Source organism: Mixophyes fleayi, chromosome 1 (assembly GCF_038048845.1).
Source record: "Mixophyes fleayi isolate aMixFle1 chromosome 1, aMixFle1.hap1, whole genome shotgun sequence".
Lineage (NCBI taxonomy): Eukaryota > Metazoa > Chordata > Amphibia > Anura > Limnodynastidae > Mixophyes > Mixophyes fleayi.
The window spans coordinates 27,181,288-27,208,935 of record NC_134402.1 but is presented as its reverse complement, the minus strand read 5'-3'; the positions used below and the strand labels follow the sequence as shown (position 1 = coordinate 27,208,935).

Here is a 27,648-nt window from a genome sequence, read left to right as displayed (position 1 = left end):
TCCCGGAGTCCCCCAATGGATGTCTGAGAAATAACAAAATTTTAAGTTATGGATAAAATGAAAAGGCTGAAGTATGACCCCTAAAAAAGGTGCCTAGAAAACTGGCATGAGGGAAAAGCTAGTGAGCATGTGTCGTGAGGAACATCAGAAAAAGGTGGTGAATATCAAGATGTACACACTCCAAACACGTGTGTGTGTGACACTAAGCTGCTGGAGGACAGGAGTGGAATATACCAAGCTGCTGCCGGGACGGGGGGTGTGATAATTACACACTGCAGCTCGGGTAGGGGTAATATGACAGAACACAAGGGGTGTGTTTGTAGTACATTGACGCACAGGACTTGCTCGGTGTGAGTACTGTGGGCTGGGGATTTGGGAGGTGTAGGAATAATCTCCCCCTCCTCTATCAGTGGAGCAGTCCGGCTACCTCGGCTGTCATGGCGCTGCCCTGTGCGAGACTCCGGGCTCTGCAGCTCCGCTCAGGGGCCCTGCTCAGGTAATAGCTGGACATGCTGGGGGGGATCTCCAGAGGTCATGCTCAGTCTTTATGTATGTAGTGGCCTCCAAGCACATACTAGCAGGCATGTGTCCTGTGACCTGTACATGACATGTGTGCAGCCCAGGCTTGTATGCAGCAGTGCGGTTATATACCTACTTTATATGTAATTATACCCAGCAGGCAGCTGTGTCTGTGCACATACATAGGTGACCAGTACAGCAGCTAGATATAAGTCTAATATACCAGTTTAACTTATGTCAAAGTTTATCTTCATTCATCCAGTTCGAATAACACTACACTGATAAATGCAGCTATTATACAGGAGAATTGTGTGTGTGTGTGTGTGTATATATATATATATATATATATATATATATATATATATATATATATATATGTGTGTGTTGTTTTATGCTTCTAGTAGGTATACATAAATGAGGACATTTGAAGGACAACAGAAATGGCACATTGCTCATTATAGCATTTGGACAATACTGGAATCAGTGTATCACTTCTTCACAAAGATATTCTATTCACATTTCATCATCATCACCATTAAATTCAACAAAAACACAACCTGGATTTTTTTTTTAATACTTAAAATAAGTAAATTTCCCCAACAACAACGGAAGTAGGGCAGCCAGACAAAACTTAAAGAGCTCCCTTCTATCCCTACTTAACCCCTTAAAGAAAGGTTTTTACTTGGGGAGAGAGGCCAGAGATATACGGAAAGGTATCAATACTGCCATGACCGGCACCTTTAGAAAGATGAAGGTCAGCTGTCAAGGGCTCCTTGCAAGATCGCCAGTAGGCGGCCAGGTGAAAAGTATTGTGGGACATGGCGATCCCTTTACCAATGAATATATAGGTGTACGAAACCTGTGCTAGAACCCAGACAAATGCACCTTAGAAAATGACAAAAGTCCAATTTGTCGATATAGATACATTTTGTTTGCGACTACATGTGCACTAATTAAATAAACATATCCATATTACAGAACATATTTAGAAATATGACCCCTTTTTTTAAATTCAGAAGCAGACAAGTGAGGCAGACTTACATTACAGAGAGGGTAACACGGGAGACATACCTGAGAATCCAGTCTGTCTTTCACCATCAGGTTAAGGAACTCCTCAACCAAAATCACCTTGTTACTGAAACCGACAAGCTTGACATCTGAAGAAGAACATGATACCAATACAAACTCAGTGCTCACATCTACAATATGTATTTTTATTGTGTAGGCGTTTAAAATAAGCACATTACAGTAGAACACAGCCTATGTATTCATTAGCAATTAGTGACAGTAACGAGGCACAAAAGCAGCAGTCTGATCTCCGAACACAGAGAATACATCCTCATACACCAAGACTAGGAATAGACTTATTCTCTAATTAATGTGTGCATAAAGGCAAGACTTGCTGGGTATGATGATGACATTAGGTATGATAACGATGGCCACTTGCTGTGCAGGAAAATGTTTGTTGAAAAGACAAAAAAAAAAAAATTCTGTTCACATCTTTTAAAAAAAGAATATTGTAAGGTACATTTTAATATGAACTGACTTTACATCATCATCATCATCTTTTTATATAGCGCCACTGATTCCGCAGCGCTGTAGAGAAAACTCACTCACATCAGTCCCTGCCCCATTGGAGCTTACAGTCTAAATTCCCTAACATACACAGACAGACAGAGAGACTAGGGTCAATTTTTGATAGCAGCCAATTAACCTACTAGTATGTTTTTGGAGTGTGGGAGTAAACCGGAGCACCCGGAGGAAACCCACGCAAACACGGGGAGAACATACAAACGCCACACAGATAAGGCCATGGTTGGGAATTGAACTCATGACCCCAGCGCTGTGAGGCAGAATTGCTAACCACTTAGCCACCGTGCTGCCATACATTTATAGTATTGTGTATGAGATAATCCTATGTTCTTGAACTTTAATGAGCAACCAATTATGTTGTTATGTATACGAAGACCTGTACCTTATAACTAACAATACATACATTTATTCAAAAAGTATGAACCAATTTCATTAGACAATATGTTATTAAGGAAAAGTAAAACAATACTCTAACCAAGTCACAAATATTCTACTCATAATGAAGTATTATTTCATAATGAAGTATTATTTCCTGTATTATAAGTGTTCAATGTGATTTCAGTTCTCAAGCATTGTCATAAAATAACTTAGAAACCTCCTCTTTCAAGTGGTCAGTGACTTATTTGATGGCGATGCTTGAGAACTGAAATCGCATTGAACATTTGTATTGCAGGAAATAAAACTTGATTATGAGTAAAATATTTGTGACTTGGCTGGAGTTTTGTTTTACTTTCCTTGGTAAAATATTGCTTAATGAAAATGGTTTGTTCTTTTTGAAAAGCCCAGTATGTGGAAGTGACAAACGGGTATGTCTACCATGACCTGTAGTATGTTCATGGTATAGCTTACATAATACTATATATTCTATCTCTCAGTACTGAACTGTGCTTTTATGTAGGTGCCTGTGTAGAACTAGCAGCCATCAAGCAGCTGCAGGTAAGTGTCACTGGCCCTTTTTCTTTCCTTCAAGTAAGTTCATATTTGCCAACATATGAGGGGAAGAATGTTGGTGTTTGATGCGCTACAGCATGTGCAGTCCACTTTATGCAAACTTTGATCATGCCAATCTCCAACATTTGAAGGAATATTTTCCAGTGACTGTCTTTTAATGAACCGTGAAATTCTGCAAATAACATATAGTACTACTTCTATAACTACAAAGCATTAATTTTCCTGAAAAAATGACCTGCCAAATGATCATATTAATAAAAGTCTGCTTTGTTTTAACTGAATTCATTAATTCCATTGCAATAAGTCTTTAAAAAAATAAATAAAAATGATTTGAAGCACAGTTTGCAACCATGCACCTTAAACATTACAAATCTTCATTGGACATAACACTATTATGTTTTAAATTGGCACCTTATTTGATGTAATTTTAGCCACCACCCCATATTTCCCTAGAGTATTACATCACTTGGGTTTCCCTCCTGAGATAGACTTGCCAAGCAGTGATGCCATTATCTTATATATATTTGGATTGTGATGATATTAAAACAAATGCACCACATGATTGGATGGTCACAGTATGTCCTCCAATCAGGTACAGCCTTTCACACAGCCCCTTTGCCATGCAAGGGGCTGTTACTCTCCAAGCACGGGAGCCGGGGAAGCTCTCTTACAGCTTATACTGGAGCCAGATGTAATTGCCACAGTCACTTGCCAGTTGCTTGCTATCTCGCATTGCTATAATGTGTGACTAACTTTAGTAATTACGTACAAGTAAAACATTCTAACTGGTACTGTACAGGACAATTGCTGGAAACATAAAAATCTAATGTCTGTTATTAAAAATATCAGCATATCCTTGGGAAATAAGGATTGGTAATGCAAGTTGGATTTGTTGGTTTAATACTGTGGAACACTTGTAAACTATACTGTTATGGTCAAGTTTTTATCCTCAATTGGATATGCAGTTTTGTGAATGCACTAGTGTACTTTTTCCATATGTGTTCTTTTTCTACTAACAACATTCAGTTAATTTGGCAGATATAAAATATTACATTTTCTTAGCATGTCAATATATGTGAATTATTTTTTTGTTGTGCTTGACTGTTGCTGTTTGTGTTCATATTTTAGATGTTAAAGCCATTGAAGAGATAGACATTCCAAGGAAAAAGACCTGGTCAGTACATTTCTATGTGCAATGATCCTTACAAGTGACCTTATACGTTTCAGTGTTCTACGATGTGTTCCAATGGATGTTTTTTGTAGCAGCTGTATGCCCAGATGGCATCTTTCCAGCAACATCATCATGAGATCATCAGCTATTTATAACATAACAAGCTCTTGAGTATCTGGGTCGATAACCTATTCAATGAGAATCCTTTGCTATGGGAACATAATTTCAGGCATCATATTTACGTAAATTATGTCAGTGATGGATATTTAATAACATCGCATATAGGTTCAAATTTGCACTAAGCAGAAGCTTTTCAAAATGGATCTGTGATGGATTGCTTCTTAGGCCATGTGTTAAAGTTTGTTAGGCGTTTGTCTGATCTGGCTAATATCAGTACTTCAACGCGTTTCGCAGGTTGTCTGCCTGCTTCATCAGAAAAAGTTTGGGTCTAAGCTAAAATTAATCTGGCACCGAAGAACAGATTGAAAGTGAGTTTCTAGGCAAGCTAGTGTAGTAAATTTTCCACAAATCCACAATTTATTTTTTATGATATGCAAAATATACACATTTTCCATTATTGTGGGTCCTTCTGCGCCGTAATGCCAAGACACCAAATTTATGCAATTGATACGTTTTTTGGTGGCTTCCGTTACAGCCAGGCAGCAATTTATGGACCTTTTGTTCTTTATGTTATACATTGCACTTTACATTTTTCATGGTTCTTCCATCAATCACTGTTATAGGGTCATTCTTAGCAATTGACGCTAGTTTTTCTATTTTCAGTTATTTAAAATGATGAAGTCACTGTGAGCTTCATGGGCTGACAAAGGGGACGTTCACTCCAGTGCTTTTAAAGTGTGAGCACTTGTACTTCAACTGTTGCAGTATGATTGAATCCTGCTTGGATGCCTTAAAAACACACAATATCCATTTTTGCTTGCCTGCGTTATGAATGCAGAATGCTCTTTTTCTGGTGCTCTCTCTCCTGAGCACGAGATCAGTGTTTCACAGGGGATGTCACAAGGATCAGCCTACAAGCGCAACAAATAAAATGCGCACACACACACCAAAACGTGGAAAACAAAGATATGACTGAGGCCTCAATATTTACCACACCAACTTGCACATGGTCAAGCTGGAATTATTCATGAATGCATTACATTTGTAGTTTTTTATTTGTTTGAGTTTCTTTGTGGCTTCACACTATATATAGTATTATATGTCTCTCTGGAGGCAAGGTCAGTATGTATACAGAGTTATCTCCCGGTAATTGTATCTGTCTTTGGGACTCCTAACATGATCTTATACATACAGGGCCTGATTCATCAAGGTATGCATACTAAGCGTAACGTTTGCTTGATTTAAAACTTGCATACATTGGGCATACACACGCCCAAATTCAACAAGGAGTGAGTCTGAAGATATGCACCGATAAATACAGGTGTAGGTCTACTCAGCACTACTACACAGGATACTACAGGATACGTTCAATGCCTATGTGGAATATAAATTTGCAAAAGAACGCACAGAAGAAAGAAAAAAAATCAGTTCATGCCACCTGTTCATAATACAGGCATTAATGATAAAATAGATTTAAAAAAAAGTCTTTTTTTTTTTTTTTTTTTTCCTTCTATGTAAACAGAAATCGTAAGCTGTAGTAAGTGATCTTTGCATACAAAGGTGAATTGAATGTTGCTGCGTTTGGTTGTGTGTGGTCCGTTTCTGAGCATGCACAGATCAAATTTGTAGATTATACACACACAATCTGCATTTAGGTTCCTTGATGAATCGGGCCTGCAGTGTCCAATGAACTTTACTGATAATGTTTACTGTGAATTACTTGCATCTTATTTTCTCTTTTTAAATGTCACATATTTTATCTGTTTAGGAACAAAACAGCTGTTTTGCAGGCTCTAGCATACACCGTGAACCATGTAAGTTGTACTTCAAGAAAAAAAAAACAACTAAATGATTTGGGAGATAACCATAGGTGCTTTTTACTAACATCTGATTCTTTTTCAGGATCCAACATCCGCTGCGTACATCTTTCAGGATGACCCTTTCCTCATTCCAAAATCATTCACAGAATATGTAAGAAAATTGACTTTTTTTTTTTTTTGTAACTCAAAATTTTATTGCATACAAAAAAAAAAAGAACATGAGTGACAAAAACCAGAGAGCAGAAAGACGTTTGAACAGAATCATTCAAAATACATGTATCCAACAATGTCACTCACGTAACAGAAATATACATTACAGTATAACAAGTTAGTGGTGGCAAGGGAGGGGGAGGTAAAGCATTGGACGTTAAGGGGGTCTGGGGTAGGGAACGGGGAGAGGGAAATGGTCGTCGAATAAGATAAGCTCTCTCTCAAGAGGTGCTAGCAAGTCTGTAAGGTGGCATTTTTGGAGAAGCAATGGGCCCAATTTTATGTAGGGTTGTGGAGTGTAAAGGGAAGATTATTTTAAAGGAAGACAGACTACGAGACTCTAGGCATAGAGCCAGGGGGCCCAAACCTGATGGAATTTGTCTTCCTTGTACCGTGGTGACGAGGTGATATTTTCCATGTTGGCTATAAACCATATATAAAGAAGAGACGCGAGGAGGCTCCACCCGCTTCCATGATTTAGCTATCGGGCATTTGGCAGCTGTCAACACGTGTGAGGCTAGCTTCGCAGAGTGGGTATCAAAGTCCTGTATAGGATAGCAGAGTAAGAAGGACCACGGGTTCTTCCTAATAGGGCATTGGAGAAGGGAGGAGAGAAGTCTCGTGACCCTGTCCCAGAAGGAGGAAATGACAGGGCACGACCACCAAATGTGTACGAGGGTGCCTTGGTGACCGCAGTTTCTCCAGCAGTCGGGAGAAGCCGACTGAAACATCTTTGCAAGCCTATCAGATGTAAGATACCACCTATAATAAACTTTATATGCATTTTCCTTAATAAGTGTGGCGATGGAACTAGAGGCCACATTCAGTCTAATGGTCTCCCAGCAGTCGACCTCCGGGGGTGGGCCCAGATCCCTCTCCCACTCCCTCTCATGTATATTCCCGGCCGTCAAAAATTTACTTTTTAATACTCAGTTACTTTAAATTTGCAGTGATATCACTATTATGGCCCTATGTGAATCCTCAGTTTTTGAGCTCATTTCTGTTAACTAAAAGACAGCAATCCTGTTGTTTTGACTGTTCACAAAGACTTTAATGTACACATTTCCAGTAGTGGGTATATAGTCCAAATATTAGCATAGTGGCTTTGCAATATTGTGGTATACATACTGTGACTGACAGATGCTTTCATAAGTTCGCAGGAACTGATTAGTTTTTATTTTATGTGTTCTTCGCTTCAGAATTTGTTTTCCATGTCCAAAGAGTCGGGAACAAATGCAGCAAAATACGTCTTGAATATGTACCCCAACCTCTTTCAGAAAGATATAGCGGAGCCTCACGTTCCGGTAAGTTAATAGCCTTTATTTTAAAAGTGTTGGGTTTTTATATAGAACCTATAGATCCTTTTGTGCCTTTATTTTCATTCATTAGTAGTCTGTTTATGAGTGCACATTAAGACTATGTTTGCCAACTATTGTATCTCAGCCCAATCCATTAGAATTTATTTTAGTAGGATGGAGAAATAATTTTGGCAGATGACGAAACACACGTGCCAATTTGGGTCAACAGTCGACCCAGAAATGGAAGGATGTGTGTGTGCTCAGCTGTTGTGGTCCTGTCTCCTGAACAGCTGGATCTGTACAGTTTGATCTCTAATGACGGTGTCTAGATTGCTATTCTGCTGCAATGTTTAATGGCTGGATAGGGGAATGCACGGCCTGCATAGCATCCATGAATTTCCTTATTATCTCTGTTGTTCACACAGCTTATATTTCATGATGTGTTTTGTAGATTAAAGCTACTTTGGACACTGAAGCTATTAGCTGCCCATACACTCATACACTGGCTCTGATCACCTGTGGCTGGCTGTGGAACTTGCTGTGCCCAATCTGAAGGTTTCACTTTCACCTGTAACATGTACCTCACTGAAACACATTACCAGTTATGGGTTACTCTGACATATGCAGCACTGCAAGTCCTCTTGCCGGGTAGCTCCTCATAAACAATCAAGATCCAGTCATGGGTTGTATACGCTGCACATACCCCATTTATTTTCTTGAAAATGCTAAGATAGTTTGAAACCACTGATCTTGGCATCATTCCCCCTGTTGGCGTCATTCCCCCTGTTGGCGTCATTCCCCCTGTTGGCGTCATTCCCCCTGTTGGCGTCATTCCCCCTGTTGTCAGAGGAGGCGTGACAGGATATGGTTTGGTACCTTACAGAAGGATAACAGGGTTATGGGGGAGGGGGTGCTACTTATAACGTTGCCTATTAATGTGACATCAAATCGATAGTCGGGTGTAATAAAATGCATAGATTTGCTTATCCAGGGTCCATAAGAAGCCCATTAATAGTAAGCTGCCACACCTAAGATGGAAGAAAAAAGCAAAGTAAACTTCTCTTTATGATTAGTAATTGTTCTGTGGAGTCCACCTTGAACCATGACAGTGATGTATATTTTTCAGTGTCTGATGCCTGAGAATGTCCAGCCACTAATTGAAGGTGTCAGTGAAGAAGCATTAATTGAACGCATTAAACTTAGAAGAGTCAAAGAATCCGTGGAGTTGTTCGACAATCTTCTTCAAGGCGGTATGTGACCGGTTGAACCACAATTCTTATATTTCTAAAATTTAGAGAATGTTCTTTTCCCAAAGACTTGAGGTCTAGCTTTATATGTGTGAATGCTTCACATGGGTAAGAATATTCTTACATGCATTTGGTGCAGTCTTCTAAATACAAGTGTCCTGGAGGTGCTGCATTTTACAGTGTACTAGAAGTAAAATCCACTGCTGTAGATATTCTGCCCACTGACTAATAATGCCGGGATAGAGAATCCACTGACCCAGGCACGGGGCTTGGGAGGGACTGGCCAGGCTTCACATAGAAACACTATGAGGACATGAATTAATGCAGCTCTCTTCCCATTTTCCCACTCCTACCTGGATAAAGACACATATGGGAGATTCAATTTGGCGGGAAGTATCTCTGGAATGTCAGCGGAGACATCTCGCGCCGATGTTATGGTTGGATTATCCACTAATTTTACCTCGCACCTCTATGGTGGAAAAATGGCGCCAATTATGGTAGGAATCTCCGCTCAATGTGCGCAGCGCGATGTTCGCACCCCACATTGCCAGCAATTGAATTCTCTGTCCATATGGGTAGATTCAATTACCGTAATATCCGTAAATGCATGCAGGAGCTCACGCAAAGCTCCAATGCGACTTCACCCTTAATTACATCTCCCTATAGATGTTTATTCTAATATATACTTGCGCTGCACTTTTGATGACAGTAGGGGGGCCTCAGTGTAACAGTGGAAAATAGTGGTATTTTTTGTAATGCCTTTATTAATTGCCGAAGGGTTAATTTGTTTTTCTTCCTTACTGTGTACTACTTTCTAAGTATACTAAATAAATGTGCACATGACTTCAATATATTGCACAATGGTGAAGGAGTAACCTCATTTCTATTTCACTGACTAAAGATCATCTGCTACCTGCTTCCCATAAGCAGTTACTGAGTATTAAGTACCCAGAAATGCTTGTGCAAGCACAATGTCTTTTTTCTTTTGTCTTTGGTTTTCCTCCACTTTTCATTTGTTTTAAGCCTATTTGATGATTAATAAACAGCCCTTATGCTCACACTTGTGTGGGATTTTTCCCTGTTCATTGATCACACAAGGTTTGTTTAAATAAAATGGACTTTGGTTTAATCTACAGGTAGATGAAATCTCTTCCACTTCTGTATCTTAAGTTTTTTTGTGCCATCCATAACTCCACTCTTATGCACATATTAATCTGCTATTTTTACTGTGATACAGTTTTAATGGGCAGAGAATTTAGAATAGCTTCAGTGGGGCAGGGATTAATATGAATGGTTCAATATTTCCTGTACAGGGCTGTGTAATATGGTGGCGCTCTGTTAACAAATAATAAATAAATATGGTGTCATCAATTCAATAAACCGTATAATGGTGTTGTTAAAAAGCTGCAAAAAGTTTCACTTCAAGCTTCCTATGGACTGCACGGATGTCCGGCTGAGGAACAGCAGGCACTGCTGGATTGAGTACACAGCATGGTACTCTGCACTGGACAGTGGAGGACGGGCTTCTTTTACCAGCAAATGTCTAATGGTGCATTCTTCTGCTGGAAACCATGATCTAATATCTTTCCATTTCTATAAACAATTCAGCATGAAATTAATATTGGCCTCTCATTGCAGGAACAACACCTTCTTTGGAGACTACAAACAGACTTCTAGATCTTCTGTGTTTCTATGGGGATAGTGATTCCTCATTGAGTGATCAGAGACTTCAGGACGAAGAGAATGAGATGGTAAGGCCTGTTCATACTATCAAGAGGGGATTGTCCACTTTTGTCCAAACAGGACCCATCCTGTTGCCTAAAGCTGGGAGCAATACTTCACGGTGAGCTCATATTGCTGAAAAATACAGGTCTCTTAACTGAATAGCGCGCTTTTGTATATTTGTATTGTGAGACTGGTTGAGGCCTCCTTTTAGCTGCAAGATATGCCTCTCTTAGGTAGCAGGGGAGGGACTGCTGCAAATGGGAGGGGGGCTGTCCAAAACATCAAACCCTTCAATTCCAGAGGATCTTTCACTGTTGTTGCAGGTCACACTTCTATTTGCAGCTAGGGTTAAGTCTGTACTTCTCCAGCTTACGTATATATTGTGAACTCCTTTTTATCTTCAGGAAACTGTTAAGAAGAAAGGCGATTACAAGAATACTTCCGTTGTACTAACTTGGAGGTAAGACGTACAGCAGGGACAGATGTGAATGACGAATGTCTCTGTAAAACATTGAATAATCTGGTGCTATATAAATAAAGGTTCACAACATTAAGTTTAGTTTATTCAGAAATCATACATGTTATTACTCCTTGACCGCTGCAGACTAAAATAAGGAAAACTCTATTGGAGACTAAACTTACTGGAAGATAGTGTCGCAGAACTGGCTGTGGACTTGCTAAACCACTGACCCATCATGGCCATGTTTTCAGGATTCCTTTTGTTTCATTGCAGAGAGAATAACAATGCTGAGAGAATCTTCAGCCTGATGCCTGAAAGGAACGCTCATTCTTATTATACCATGATTCGAGGAATGGTGAAGGTATTGCCCCAAATGCCAGGGCTAATATTGTTCCTTAAGCTTGCATAACAGATAATCATTTTTCTGTGTATTATTTCAGCATGGGGCTTTCATGAAGGCATTCAGTATGTACGCAGACCTTCTGAACAACAGGTTTACGGGTGAGTTCACTGAACAAATATGTGCAAAGAAAGAAGCACAGATATAACTGTAACTTCACCAACATTCCACAATTTTCTGGGCTGGTCTAAATTTTAAAATGAGTTATAATAAAGTCTGGACTTTCCATGACATTAAACATTAGGAAGTTTTCCAGCTTCTTGTTAGCCCTGAATGCTGACGCGGGACTGGTGTCACAGCCCACTCCGACAGCTAATTTTAAAAGAATTCCTATTGCAAGTATTTAAAGAGAGGTAGAGTTAGTCGTTTTATAGCTTATTTTAAGTATATTTATGTTAATAACAGTATGTTGCAATTATGCTTTTACTTTGGCTGTACTATTACTGTCTGAAAACTAAACACTTTCTGATTTTGAGGAACTGCTATGATAAACTAGATGGCCACGACCTATTTCCTGTGACAGTAATGCATGGAATTATGGTTAAACGGTGTTTCATGGAGAAGCTTCATGGAGAAGCTGTCACAATTTGCACTGTTATTGGCAGCGATAGCAGAGCTGAATGACTTGTGTCATGGGACAATCAATATATGTTGTTCCTCTCCCATTCCTTGCAGGAGATGTGTACACTTTCAATGCACTGATATTAGCAGCTCCGCATACAAAAAAAGAAAGCAAGGCTAAATGCGCTGCGATTATGGTAAGACCAGACTGCTTTTCTTTTTCATTACACACCGAATGTAGTTTTTGGTGATATTTTAATATAAAAATTAATGGTGCGTACCCTACATAGCTGCAGACTCGTCATGTTGTCTCAAGTTGATGATGCCATTTTTAACAGGGGCCTTCACAGACTTCTTAGAGAGTTGTTTGATACTCTTGTCTGGGTGTTCTATATCTCCATGGTTTTGATACGATCAATCATTTTATTTACAGGACCTACTAAATCACATGGTGCAGCAAAACGTTCAACCGAACTTACTTACGTTCAACTCCGTCCTTAAGAGCTTGCAGAAGATTGGCCGTGTAATGAAATCCGTGGCGCTGAGAACATTAATGGAGATGAAAGCTCTTAATATAGGTGAGAAGGTTCCGTCCTGAGAATTCTGCCATGATCCGGAAGCCCTGTAATATAATGCAATTATGTACTTTACGTTTTGTGGTTGTCAAGTTCATGAGAAATCTGAGCAGATCTTTAATCCATTTACTGCAAAGATGATTTTCTTGAGTCCTCTTCAGTTCCGTTTTCTAAACCATTAACCCAACATTTTTTTTTCTCTCCCCTGTATATTCGTCCAATTTAAATATTAAGGAATGAATGTATAAAAAATATTCTTATTATAGACCATCACCTAGTTTCTGTTACAATGCTTGTTGGGCAGTTTGTACAGTTTATCAATCACAAAAGATGCCTTTTTCTTTTATTTCTATATCTAATTTTATAAAATACCCAAACAAATACCCAAAACCAAATTTGTCATACTGTCACAAAGAATCATACCAATTCTTGTTCACTTGAAATGGGACGGGAGAGCTAATAAGTGCACTCAGCTTAGTTAATTTACCACTGAAGGGTGATCTGTTTGCTGTCAGCTCTCTATTCATGATCCATATGTAGGCTAGACCACTGACATAGAGCAGTGGAGGGGTTAAACTAGAGCCGTAACTAGATATTTTAGTGCCCTGGCCTCGCTCCTCCATATTGGTTGCAGTAGATGCTCCCTCTCAGCGGTGGTGATCCACCGGGGAGACCTAGGCATCTTACGGTGTGGATGTGCCTAGCCCTCTACAAGAGTAAGACCATTCTCCAACCCTGTGCTGCATTCTCCAACCTGTTCTTGTAGTTTGACTGTCTGGTGCTGCCGCTGGTGTCTTTAAACTCAGTTGCTGTTTGTTTGGTTGGATCCTGGAATGTTGGAGCCCTGTTTGGAAACAAGAGCGTTTTTATTCACCACCAGGAAAGCTGAGCAATGAGTGAACAATCTAGACCTCCCTTCCTATAAAAAAGCCAAACATTAAATTAGTAAGCTTTTTTTTTTGGGGTTAATAAACAGGCCTTGTTCTACCCAATCGGTGCCAGAATTAAATTGATAGTATTCCCATTTAATAAATATGTCTATTCCCCATCAGCCCTAACATGAAATAGCATTCCCATTTAATAAAACAATATATTCCGCCACAGCCAGCAGCACTAACAGTAAATTAATAACTTTCCCATTTAATAAACAGACATATTCCACCCCCACTCCCACCAACCACCACATTAAATTAAAAACAGTGGTTGTAGAGGGCTAGGTGTTTAGTGAACAGACCTATTTCCCCATGATCCCAAAATCAGATAAATAGTTTATAAATTTTCCCCACATTTAATAGACTATTATTGCTAATATAATCTTTTGAATATATTACTTATTTATGTTTTTATAGGTATGTTTCAATACTTATGTTTTATAATATGTAAGTGGCATATACTTATGTCCCATAAAGAAGCCCCCCATGTTCTCTCCAGCCCCCTCTAACCACTATTGTATCCAGCCACTTACCATCTCTCCTCCTTCTTTTGTCTCCCCCATCCTCCCCCCTGCTTCTCTGCTGCTTCTTTCTTTGTCTAACCGGCTCCTATTCCCTGGCACCCTTTCATCTATCGCCGTGCCAGTTTTGAAATGAGCCACTGCCCTGTGTCTGCACCATATTTGTATACACGTGGGATATGCAGCTTGGGCAAATAGCGGGCAACCGACCCTGGGATGAACAATGCCTAGTTTGTGTTTTAGAAGGCCAGACGGACTGTTTGCTGGAGCCTCTTGTGAGCCAACCGAGGAGGGCGTCAATATTTATTTCTCCCTTTTGGCTCTTACTAATCTCTAGATGACATAGTAAACAAAAGATGACCTAGCTCAAGGTCACCAGAGGTATTTAAGTAATTCAGAAGGTGGATACATCTTTGGTTCGATGGCAAGTTGTTTTTGTGACCATAATTATTTTTTATTTACTTAATAAATCATAAAGTAATGTATTCTCAGATATGAAGGTGCTTTTTGCAAAGAATAATGTAATATTTGTCCTTTATTTTTCAATGACTGAAATTTGTTTTACATTTTGTTTAGAACCAAGTCTTGCAACATATAGCCACTTGCTGGGAGTGTTCTATAGTTACGGTGAGTGCAACAATGCCCCCTTCTCTCTCTATACAAGAGAGCTGAGCAGCGAAAGCGCCTTGTGAATGCCATTTAAAGGGACTCTAAAAATAACCTACAATTTGCATTCTATAAAAAGCTGCTAAAAACATTCATATATTTTATACATGAAGTTTCCTGACAGAACTTGATCTATTTCATATTCTGTTTGCCTTTGCTGGCCTGCTGAGTGCAAGTTATTGTTTACAAAAAATTGATCAATATAAAACATTAGCTACCGTAATTGTTCCTGGCTGTGGGTCACTAGCAGGATATCTGCTTTGTACATGTAAAAAAAAAAAACTTCCACCGCAATTAAAACATTTTTCTGAATTGTTTTTATTTCCAATAAACTTGTTAAACTTTTTACATATATATTTCTGAATGTTGTTAAAAGTTTTTATATAAACAAATTGCTTTTTTGAAGCCCTTTTTGAAGGCCAACTACATGGTCCTAATGGGAAGACAGACACATGGGAATTTAAGACTACACAAGATGATCTGCTGGTTCCAGCGGTGGGATGCTGGTATATCTTGTGTTCACACTTCAGAAGCTGGTGCTTGGGAAGATATGGGTTCACAGTCTAAATACAAAGCACATTGCTGGTTCTTTTATAACTTGGAGCAGGCAGCTTAAATTGCAGTGTTTCCAAGACCTCTGTGGAGCTCGGTGCACTGGCTCAACTTGTGCACACAGTGTGAATATTTTACGTCACGCACAAAGCTAGGGCTAGCAGATGCACTTGCTTCTAGCGCCAATTTCCCTCATTGGCCATTTTCCAATTGAAAATTTTCCAATGAGGCCATTGCCCTCATTTCCCCTCATTCCTTTAGATTATACCTGTAAGACATCAAGTATTATTGCACCTAGTTGTTTTCAGTTAAAAGACCACTAAAGCTAAAATACAGTCGGGCTTATTTAAAAAACCTTTTGATAACATTCACAAATACATATATAAAAGTTTCCATACTTTCACAGAATTGTGTATATTTCACGTTATATTTATCTTTGTTGTGCAGCTTGGTCATCAGCAATTTTCTTGAGACTGTGACGTAGAGTCTTCTGTAGATTCCTTTAATGGCATTGTTCTCAGGAAATCGGCAATCTGTAGGGAAATAACGTTTCACACAATCGCAGCCTTTCAAGTATCTAAAGTTCTGAGAAACTCTCTTATAGAAAGTAATTTGTAATGTCTTAATGATCCTACCACAACAATATCCTTACTTCCTAGTGAATTGCTAGCCTGCATACTCGGGAGTTATGGTTCAGCACATACAATCTTTGCTATGTGTAAGAGATGCGTAAACTTTATCAGTGTTTGACCTCTTTACAGGTGATGCAACGGGACAGGCTCAAATATTGGCTGAAATCCTGGAAGAGACAGAGGGGAAGAGCTTCACAGCCCAAGATCCAGATGATAGTATGTTATTTTCAATCTACATTAATGTAATAGAATGACTGTGTTTTTATTTATTTCATTTGTCTTCTATTATTGTTAGTGTTGGTGTTATACGTAGCTTTAGGATTTTTCTTTTTACTGCTTTACAATACAGCTTTTCTGGCAGAAAGCTTACAAGTGATATTGATTGACAATGTAAATAGAGGCACTTCTGTCACGAGGCGAGCATAATGTCTCAGACAATAGAGTGGTCAGGGTGGCAAGGGGATTCATTTTTTACTAAGATCTGTTTATACAAAAAGGGCAGTGGCTTGGTGACCACGCAGAACAGGAGCTAAGATTAAGTGCTCTGTTCCTGTGTTATAATCATGATCTGCAGGGGTTTATCTCAATCCTTCTCACCCTGGAATGTTAATAGAGGGGGTCTGCACAACTGGGAACCTCTCTTCAAATTTCTGGACCTGATTGGCAGCAATTTGGAGGATTGGCATAATTGATGCCTAGTTCCCACAGGAACTCTGCGCTGCGGCATACATCAAGGTGGCCTGCCCAATCAGTGGCTTGATGGATCCCTGTCATCCTATGTCCCATTTATCTGTGGAAGCCTTGTAGCTTTCAATCGGGGTCTAACTTAAAATCCTATAGCATCCGGAACAGCCAGAAGTACCAGTGAGTGCAGAGTGCACTCCAGCCTGTTCATCATCATCATCATTATGATTATAATTTATTATATTAGCTGCCGATTTAATTTGATCACCTTCTGTCGAGCAGCAGTAATGCGCAGATCATTACCTACAGGTTACTTTGACAGCCCAAACATCAGTGGTTCACAAACCAAAAAAGTGATCTACATAATGTGAATACCGTTCTGACGCAGATTCATGTAACTGTCAATACACATACCTTATTAATCAGACCGTTAAGCTAGCTCCTTCATATATACAGAAGAGGGCTCGTCGGCTCCCAGCCTGGAATCTTATCTCTTTGACTGTGACGGAGGTGAGTCTGCTTGTGAAAGGAGGGAAACTGAAGCTTCACCCATCAGCAGTTATTGTATCAGGGGAACCCCTTGGGCTGTGCACAATTCCACAATGAAGCCCAGGCTATTTGCAGGGACATTTTCGTGAGCTAGGTAATGCACCTGTGAGTAAAGGGAAAAATTAAGTAATATAAAATTCAGGTCCTTAAGGAAAAACTAACAGACTGGGATCATGCCTGGGAATAATGGTCTGCAGGAGAAAGAGCTTGTCATGTTTTCCTTAGTGTCCATTTTTTGGAGGCAGGATTTATACCTATCATCCTGACAATGTAATATGAGAGAAATCGCACTTGGTGATATTACAATTTGCTCTAATGAGAATGAAGCTGGGGGATCTCAGATTACTTCCGTGACAAGCAGAATGCTGGGACTAATACTGGGTTACTATGCATATTAATCACGCACCTCCATTAGTGGAAACCTTCTGAACACCACAGCAAAGGGAGTACATGTATACAATATGTAACTCCAGCCTTTATACTGTTTGTGTAAACAGAATATATAACTTGTACAGCACAGATACCACAACAGAGCTTCTCTGCACAAATATAGGAAATGTCTGTGGATGGAACACGAGTCACAGGTAGAAAGTTGCCACAAAGTCATGATGCTTCTGCAGAAAACAATCTTCATTATTTTATGGGAGGAGAAAATGTAATTAACATTTGGCTGGACAAACTGGTAATTGGGTTGGAAAACCTCATTTGTATTCAGAATAATCAGAAAGGATGTAACACTGTTCGGGGCGGCGGGCTGAGGGCAAGCCTCCTGGGAGGTTGGGGCGGCGGGCTGAGGTTAAACCTTCTGGGAGGTTGGGGCGGCGGGCTGAGGGTAAGCCTCCTGGGAGGTTGGGGCTGAGGGCAAACCTCATGGGAGGTTAGGGCGGCAGGCTGAGGGTAAGCCTCATGGGAGGTTGGGGCGGCGGGCTGAGGGTAAGCCTCCTGGGAGGTTGGGGCGGCGGGCTGAGGGTAAGCCTCCTGGGAGGTTGGGGCTGAGGGCAAGCCTCATGGGAGGTTAGGGCGGCAGGCTGAGGGTAAGCCTCCTGGGAGGTTGGGGCGGCGGGCTGAGGGTAAGCCTCCTGGGAGGTTGGGGCGGCGGGCTGAGGGTAAGCCTCCTGGGAGGTTGGGGCGGCGGGCTGAGGGCAAGCCTCCTGGGAGGTTGGGGCGGCGGGCTGAGGGCAAGCCTCCTGGGAGGTTGGGGCGGCGGGCTGAGGGCAAGCCTCCTGGGAGGTTGGGGCGGCGGGCTGAGGGTAAGCCTCCTGGGAGGTTGGGGCGGTGGGCTGAGGGCAAGCCTCCTGGGAGGTTGGGGCGGCGAGCTGAGGGCAAGCCTCCTGGGAGGTTGGGGCGGCGAGCTGAGGGCAAGCCTCCAGGGAGCTGGGGCTTATGTTGAAATAGTGTGGCAAAATGAAAGGGGGGGGATGTGAAGCTGTCTTATATAGTAAATAATAAAAAATGGTAATAAAAACCTTTTATTTTCTTTCAGTGTACTTTTTTGCTGATGCAATGAAAATCGTAAGTGTACCCTCGAACTAAAATGTATTTCTATCCTTTTAATTTAAAGATAATTTTTTAAAAATTCTGTACCATTATCTTGGCTTTTCCACTACTGCTCCAATGTGGCTTACATGTTATGTAATTTCGGTAACTGTGAATTATGGGTATTAGGATTTCTGAGCTCCTCCAAACATGGAATGTATTTTGGAATTATTGGGTTGACAATGGTTAGACTCTCCCTGGCCGCATGTGTCAGCAGTAATCCTGTAGCTTCCTGCACAGTGTGATTTGTGTTTTTTGTTGGGAACTTGTTCACAGGTCTTCCAAATCTTTAATGAAGTATTAACATGACTATTCATAGTGTAATTTTAATGGATTGTTATATGCCATTTATTAATTGATGTTTTCTTTTGGATCTCCTTATCATTGTGTTTTTACATGACCGTTAAGACAAACGTCCTTTGCACAGTGAGTGCCGTTGGCACAATGCTTTTATACTCTAATAGTACAGATAGACATGTGACATGAGGTGCCCATACATGGACAGAGAGGGCACATGAGTGGCCGTCTTGGAGGGCAGTAGTTTGGCTCTCCGGCTTGGCGGCTGGATGCTGCAGGTCACCGTTAATGCGGATAGATTTTCCTGCTGTCCTGCAATATTCCTCTGAAATATTCCGATCAGATGTTTGTTGGGACCAGTGGTCTTTCTGGGCCCATATGCATTTTCTGCCAATGAGGTCTACAATTACCTAATAGGCTGGCATAAGAGGAACGTGCATGGTCACTCGTATTCCAACTCGTGTCTGTCCTGTTGTCACCATCGTTTAACTTTGTGTTTTTGTTTACAGTGTGTGGAAGCAAAGGATCTGGAATTGGCTTATAAAGTGCATGCTCTGCAAACTACTGGGGACAACTGGAAGCTACAAGGAAAGCACATTCAGCAGATCACATACTAGTGAGTTTTCCATGACCAACTGTGGTATTGAATCGTGGCCTTTCCTACCCCCATTAGTTTATACCCAAGCTGTGCCAAAGGCTGTGTTTCCCCTGTAACGCTCTTAAATTAGCTGTATCTCATCATTTTGTGAACCCACGACTGTTATGTGGCTATTCGGTCACTAGAAGGTCATTTTCCCGTTGCAATATATTGATTATATTTTCTTTCCCTATCTGTGACAATGCAGGAATATTGGGGGGGGGGGGTGTTCTGGAAATCTGCAAAAAATGTGGTCCATGACTCATGTTTATAGTTACAGTATATGAAGTTCTAATACATTGACATGGAGTATTTTAGGGAACACTTGCCTTCCCTGGTAATAATGCCGTATCTTTCCCTCTACTCAGTGGAAGGTTCTTTAACATCGTATGTCTGATGGAAAATTTTGACGCTGTACTGAAATGGTACCGAGAGATGGTCCCTTCGGTATGTTCACACGATCAGATTTAGTGATTTAAAGTCATGACTCCAAACTTCCAGTCCTAATAATGTTTTCTTTTCACCAGCGGCTTTATCCCAGTGTCGGTGGCTTTAGCAATTTCCTACGGGTTCTGGAAATGGAGAACCGCTTAGATCTCTTACCTCAAATCTGGAAAGGTAACTTAAAAGACTGTTACCTCTATGTGGGCAGCACAGTGGCTCAGCGGTTTCACTTCTGCCTCACAGCACTGGGGTCATGAGATCGATTCCCGACCATGGCCTCATTTATGTGGAGTTTGTATGTTCTCCCCATGTTTGCGTGGGTTTCCTCCAGGTGCTCTGGTTTCCTCCCACACTCCAAAAAAACATACTGGTAGGTTAATTGGCTGCTATTAAATTGCCCTTAGTCTCTCTCAGTGTGTGTGTGTGTGTGTGTGTGTGTGTTAGGAGATTTAGATTCTAAGCTCCAATGGGGCAGGAGGGACTGATGTGAATGAGTTCTCTGTACAGCGCTGCGGAATTAGTGGCGCTATATAAAAAGATGATGATGATGTAAAGTCAGTTCATATTAAAATGTACCTAACAATATTCATTTTTTAATTTTTTAAAAGATGTGAACAGAATTTTTTTTTTTTTGTCTTTTCAACAAACATTTTCCTGCACAGCAAGTGGCCATCGTTATCATACCTATTGTCATCATCATACCCAGCAAGTCTTGCCTTTATGTACACATTAATTAGAGAATAAGTCTATTCCTAGTCTTGGTGTATGAGGATGTATTCTCTGTGTTCGGAGATCAGACTGCTGCTTTTGTGCCTCGTTACTGTCACTAATTGCTAGTGAATACATAGGCTGTGTTCTACTGTAATGTGCTTATTTTAAACGCCTACACAATAAAAATACAGATCGTAGACGTGAGCACTGAGTTTGTATTGGTATCATGTTGTTCTTCAGATGTCAAGCTTGTCGGTTTCAGTAACAAGGTGATTTTGGTGGAGGAGTTCCTTAACCTGATGGTGAAAGACAGACTGGATTCTCAGGTATGTCTCCCGTGTTACCCTCTCTGTAATGTAAGTCTGCCTCACTTGTCTGCTTCTGAATTTAAGAAAAGGGGTCATATTTCTAAATATGTTCTGTAATATGGATGTTTATTTAATTAGTGCACATGTAATCGCAAACAAAATGTATCTATATCGACAAATTGGACTTTTGTCATTTTCTAAGGTGCATTTGTCTGGGTTCTAGCACAGGTTTCGTACACCTATATATTCATTGGTAAAGGGATCGCCATGTCCCACAATACTTTTCACCTGGCCGCCTACTGGCGATCTTGCAAGGAGCCCTTGACAGCTGACCTTCATCTTTCTAAAGGTGCCGGTCATGGCAGTATTGATACCTTTCCGTATATCTCTGGCCTCTCTCCCCAAGTAAAAACCTTTCTTTAAGGGGTTAAGTAGGGATAGAATGAGCTCTTTAAGTTTTGTCTGGCTGCCCTACTTCCGTTGTTGTTGGGGAAATTGACTTATTTTAAGTATAAAAAAAAAATCCAGGTTGTGTTTTTTTGTTGAATTTTTTTTTTATTTTTTACATCAGTGTTCAATTATTAGTATAACTCCACTCAAAATAATTTTAGTTTTCTGCAGAATTAGGTAATCTAAAATATAATCCAATTTTTTTTTTACTTTCCAAAGTTGGGAAGGGTATTGTTCAGGGTAAAGATAGATAAAATAGAGGATTTGCCAAATTGCCGGGTTCTACAGAGCACCAGCAAAGCCTTGGATTTTATTTTAGGTCACTTTATTTCAGCCAAAACTATCTTTAATTTTGGGTGGTGTTATTCTTTAAGTTGCACAGTGCACATGTTAACATTTTTTTTTTTTTTTTTAATTGATCAGTCACTGGGCCACAGTGGAAGCAGCCATATTGTAGGCTGAACCAAATGTTCATGAGAGATCATCAAGAAGCAGTAATATCACAGGGACATGGGGCACAGGACCCATGTTACATCTGTCATCCATCATTCTGGTTCACTTATATTACACTTTAATGTACGTCTCCTTTAATCTATGTACTAAACAATGATCCTGTACTAAAATGTTCTTCTTTATTTAGCTCCAGGCTCCATTTGCTGACATTGCTGTAGACATAAAGTCAACGTTTGACTCTAAAGATCAATTGAAGCATCTGCTGAAGGCGTATGCGCTGGGAAACATCACTATACTGCTGTCTAGAGCCGGGAGATTGGAGGACGCTTGGTAAGTCCACGATCTTCCCAAGACAGGATCACATCAGCGATGTAGGATGCACAGTATCCTGTCATTATATTTTATTTACATTTTTACTGCTTAGGACAGAGTTGTTTCTTCAAGGTACAGTCGTAAACGTTGGTTACAGGGCCCCCTCCTCCAGCAGGCCACACAATACCCCCACTGTGAACTGCTGCATCCCACATCAATACTTAACATGGCAATAGACTAATTATATATCTCTCCTTATTTAGGGTGCTTAACCTTGGGGCTACATAGATTAGGGCTTCCCTGGAGTAGACTTCAAAAATGTAAATGCATAGCTCCTCCCCTTTTATGCCCCTCCACCAATGGCTAGCCAGTTGTTGTTGTTGTTGTTGTTTTTTTAGTTCTGTTTTCAAACATTCCGCAGGAGTCTGAAATATACATTCCTGTTCTTTTCAGTAGTTACTGAACCTGAGTTCGGCCAGATTAAGGGGTCACGCGCTATACTGCTGGGCTCAGAGTTGCAGACATTAAAATTACAGATAATACAACCATTTATGCCATTTCTGCTTAATGGTGATATGCAAATTAGGATTTGGTTCATTATTTGGCATATTGTCTTGTAAAATGGTATAACCTGTATTATGTAAGAAGAACATGATGCTTTACCTGTATCTTTGAAGAAAGGAAAAAACATGACTGCATTTCGAATAATCGGATATCCAGCTCAGATCTTAGTAATGTGGGTTGGATTATTTGTGGCTGTTATTTTACATTGTAACCCAGTGTCCTCTTTGTTACAGGAAAATGCTGAAGTCTTTCAAGGAGAGAAATTTTGTCCCTCGGTAAGCTCGTATTTTATTTAAACGGTTTTGGATACAGCCTACTTGCAGTCACTGATGGTATTACTGTTTACATGAGCTGTTAACTGGATTACCAAAGATTAAAACATACATTCTGTTTAGCATTAAAACAAAGTGATTGTAAACATAATTGTCTGACTACTGTATACCTTACAGATATATGTTCTGGAATTATTCTCCTTCCACATATAACTTGTAAGCAGGGTATCTCCCAGGATGCAGCTGGCGTTCACCCACCATTGTCTCACCCTTAACCTTGTGCCTACTTCCTTTCTTCCCTCTTTTGTCTCTTCTGTCACTGGCACCCAACCTCATAACTATCACTCTTACGTCCCTCATGTCTCGCCTCTGCCCTCTTGATTCATTTTAGAGACTACAAAGGCCACTTATCTCAGAGATGGCTGTGATCTCTCGGTAGACAGAGCCCAGGAAAGGGTAGAGTGCAGGGGATACATGAGGGAGCTGGAGTGTAAAGAAGGTCAGGAAGACAAAAATACAAAACTGTTACTGCCAGCTGAGCCGCCACGCTGGTACCCCTGAACGCTGGCCTGATTACGTGACTGCTAACATTGTCTTCAGCATGCAGAACAGGGGCTGTTGGCTAGGAGGCTGTTTTGATGGTAGACTTTTGAAAATCATTTTGGAATTTTGTAAAAGAAAAAGATCAGACAGTCTGGACTTTCCTTAAGAGCTCTTTTTACTTAGAAAATCTGTCATAAAACACATAAATTGTGGAACTACAACTCTCAGCATATCCCTCCCATACTACAATGTATATAATCAAGAATACTAGAAAGCCACGTGTTGCCTACGCTGGCAGACCATGCTTGGACTTGTAGTACCACAACAGCCTGATAGCTATCAGGCGAGCTCTCATTCAAGACATATTCTTGAACAGTTTTGAGTAGACCTGGAAATAGTCACTTAGATTACAATAAGAACTAAGAAAACTTTCTGTCTCCCTCTTGCCCTGGTTTTGTGCAATCGTCAGGTTTTGGGAGTAAGTAAAAATGTATCATCCCCCTTCTATCCCCTGGTCTCTTCACCATGTTGTGTTCTCCAGACCCGCTGTAATCGAGGCGCTCTTGGACAGCGCTAAAGTCTCGGGGAACACAAGTGCTGCCATAGATCTGGTGCAGCTGGCAGTCGGCTTCAGCTTGCCAAACACGGTTGAGATTACCAAACGCGTATTGGATGAGTTCACCATGACTGAGGAACAAAGGTGAGATCTTGTTACCCAAGAAGTAACACTGCTGTACTCAACCATTTGTTTGTCGAGGAGTTTTTATTTACTTAATATCAACCTGTCTAGCAAGTGGGGGCATTTGTATGTGACACTGGCGTAGGATAACGGTCAACAGGGGCAAGAATTGAGCGAAACTCGTGCTGTTGCATCGTGGAATCTGCATATGTGCCCGTAAATGATGTTCAGTGGATATATTCCCCCCCATACGACCCAAATGAACCCTTAAGGCTGTTGACAGGTTCGTAATCGGGTCCTATCTGTCACTTGGCATTTCACTTTGAGTGCTTGATGTATCCTCTTTGAAAACCAACTGTTTTAAGCAGAGCTGCAGAATTCTGTTCGTTACCCTCGTCCTCCTCTTATCTCATATATTCCCCATCCGTGCTGTTATCAGATGGGTTTCCACCCACATTCCTGTTAGCCAGTCATCTGCCAGACTGAACCGTATGGGAACTCTGCATCCAATCAACACACACCTCACACAAATGTTCAGTCTGCATGGGTAATCTATATGGGCTGTATATACAGGACAGGAAAACTGCATAAAACATGTTTTATTTTCTAGGATGACTCTGCAGGACCTGACACTGAGCAGCAGCAGCAGTAGTAGTAGTAGTAGCAGCAGCAGTGACAGTGACAAGGAGTAAGAATATTTTGAACATTAGCGGCTGTATCTTTTTCTGGGCCTGGATCTGTTTTCAATCAAGTTAAAGCTGTAGATGCCTGCTGTTATTATATCTGAGAGGTGTTTACGCTCTTGTGAAAATATATAGTTTATTTTCCACCTGTATTTGTGCACTTGGCATTCACCAAGATGAACATATAATAAATTATTCAAGAACTGTGTCATGTTTTCCTGCTTATGAAACTGTTTAATACCTTGAAATATTTTATTTAATCTAAGGAATACATCACTTTTATGACATAGCGCACAGAATCATGTCCTACATATATAGTCTAATGAATCCTGTTGGTGTATTGTTTTTCAGTTTCAATGTGAGTTTGAATTTGAAGTTTGTTCTTTCCCACTTTTTCGTGTTTTAAAGGTGGTTGTTTTTATAACTTTGGTACGGCTATGGGACCTAATTGTGCTCCTTCATACACCAGTCTTTTTCTTGTTTTGGGGGATAAAGTGCTCATGTTCTCTGAACATAATCCTGGATCATAGTTCAGCTCATAGTTGAGGTAGAGTGACTGCATGGTTATAATTAAGAGTGACAACTGGCTTCAGTTTTCTGTGTCTGTCTCAACCCTGATATCATAATTCTCAAAACTGTCTAATATTGGTTAACCAACCATGGACATTCATATGATTCATGATCAAGAAGCTGATATACTAAATCATTGTAAACCGTCGTCTTTTTCATTCTCACCTTTTCCGTGGACCTATGAATTTGCATTTAATTGTGGACTAGAAACTGAGAATACAATACCTTTTAATTTCGGATGTAATGCTTACGTTAAAAGTTTTTTTATATAAATGAATTAAAAACTTGTTTGAATAAAGCTGCACATTCTCATCAAAATTATTTGATTTCTATAGGTAAAATTCTTCCCTCTTTTCCTTTAGCTGATCTTTTAAGTCTAATTTTGGAAAAAGCTTTTGTACACACACACACACACACACACACACACACACTGAATGCTTCTGTGTCTGGATATAAAATGTCTTGAGGAACTGAAAAACTATTGGCTATAAGAGAAGATTAAATATTCACTTTCTCTAGAAGCACTGAATAAATGAAGCTTTGAGTTGGAGTCAGATTTTGTTAAACGAGAGAAAGAAATGCAAGAGCATAGCTAATAAGTTCTAACATGATCTACTTATAAAGACAATTTGATAATTAGAACTACTCCAGAAAAATAAATGAGAAGTTTTCTTGTACATCCTCTCTCTTCAATCGGCTCATAGTGTAAAGATATTTTGGGGAAAGAGGACTATAAACTCCAAGGTATACCAAACTGTATACCTTCAGGGGGTATTTTTTTCCTGTCTCTACTCTGACTAGGAAGTTAACATGTTCGTTATGGCTACCATGGAGTATCTCAAGGAAATTAAATTAATGGGGGTAATTCTTTCATATCATGCATGGGCTGTTTCCAATTTGAACCATTGAACAAAGGTCACAATGTTGTGTTATGGCCTTTGGAGATGTATGTGATAGAGGCAGGTAGACAGCTTCCTGCTTTGCTCAATTTCTAGATATCCTGTTTACTTTTAAATGTAAACTGGATAAGATACTTTGTGTATTATCAGTATTGAAAGTACTTATTAAATGTTGATAAAAAAGTTGGAATTTTTTAAAAACATTAAATGAGGTCTTATTTTCTACAGATGGGTAAATTGTGTGTGAGCTCTGTTTAGCGTGGACCATTCCCTGCGGATCAATTGGACAATACCTTAACCACCAGGATCCATCCCTCTAGCCATGCGAGGGACACACAGGATCTTTCAATGGGCTGAGAAAAATATTCGTTCATCATAACAGTCTTCATCCCAGGGGTGGAGAATTACCAATTTTCGGAGTAGACAGGCTCTTCACCCGGCGAATGGTCTCTGCCTCCAGATGTGTTTTGCGAGATTGTTGACAGGTGGACTGAAAGGTTTGTCAATATGTTGTCGTCGGAGTTGAGCTACAAAGTGGAGCTCTTCCGCTCTAGGGCCAGAGTTCCTCTGTCTTGGTAGATGCCATATGCGTTTCCTGGCAGTTCCACCTGGTTTACCTGTTCCCTTCAGTAGTCATGCTTTCATGGAATTTTGAAGAAGGTGAAGAGAGAAGGGTTCTGATCAATCTGGTGGCTCCAGTTTGGCATTGAATGGCCTGGTACTCTGACGTTCTCTCCATGGCGGTGGGTCAGTTGTAGCGTCTGCCACTCAGGAGCGTTTCTTCACCATGGTTTAGAATGTCTGGCTTTAAGTGTGTGGCTTTTAAAGCCATTATCCTTTGAGCAAAAGGATTGCCTGAGCAAGTGGTGCAAACCATGTTTTGGACTCGGAACCCAGTTTTGACCAAAAATTATCATACAGTCTGGAGGAGATATATTTCCTGGAATGAAAGGAAGGTGTTCCCTTCCTCATTTCAGATGTCTAGGTCCTTATGTTCTTGCATGATGAACTGGGATCTGAATAGCACCTTAGTTCTTTTAAGGGTCAGATGTTTGCTCTTTCGGTCTTCTGTCAAAGACGATTGGTTCTAATGTGCAGATGCTC

General features: G+C 40.3%; 1 protein-coding gene across 1 annotated transcript; it reads left to right on the top strand.

Moving 5' to 3' along the window:
- Positions 1–376: 376 nt before the first annotated feature.
- Positions 377–25,283, top strand: PTCD3 (pentatricopeptide repeat domain 3). Its single transcript, XM_075194119.1, has 24 exons — positions 377–496; positions 3,011–3,048; positions 4,192–4,237; positions 6,123–6,168; positions 6,257–6,325; positions 7,584–7,688; positions 8,809–8,932; positions 10,568–10,680; positions 11,059–11,114; positions 11,388–11,475; positions 11,555–11,615; positions 12,190–12,272; positions 12,509–12,653; positions 14,680–14,730; positions 16,083–16,169; positions 18,670–18,698; positions 19,529–19,635; positions 20,025–20,103; positions 20,184–20,274; positions 21,052–21,137; positions 22,210–22,352; positions 23,132–23,173; positions 24,255–24,413; positions 25,003–25,283. The coding sequence occupies exons 1-24, from the start codon at positions 438–440 to the stop codon at positions 25,082–25,084; spliced, it is 1,989 nt and encodes a 662-aa protein (XP_075050220.1). The 5' UTR covers positions 377–437; the 3' UTR covers positions 25,085–25,283.
- Positions 25,284–27,648: the final 2,365 nt, after the last annotated feature.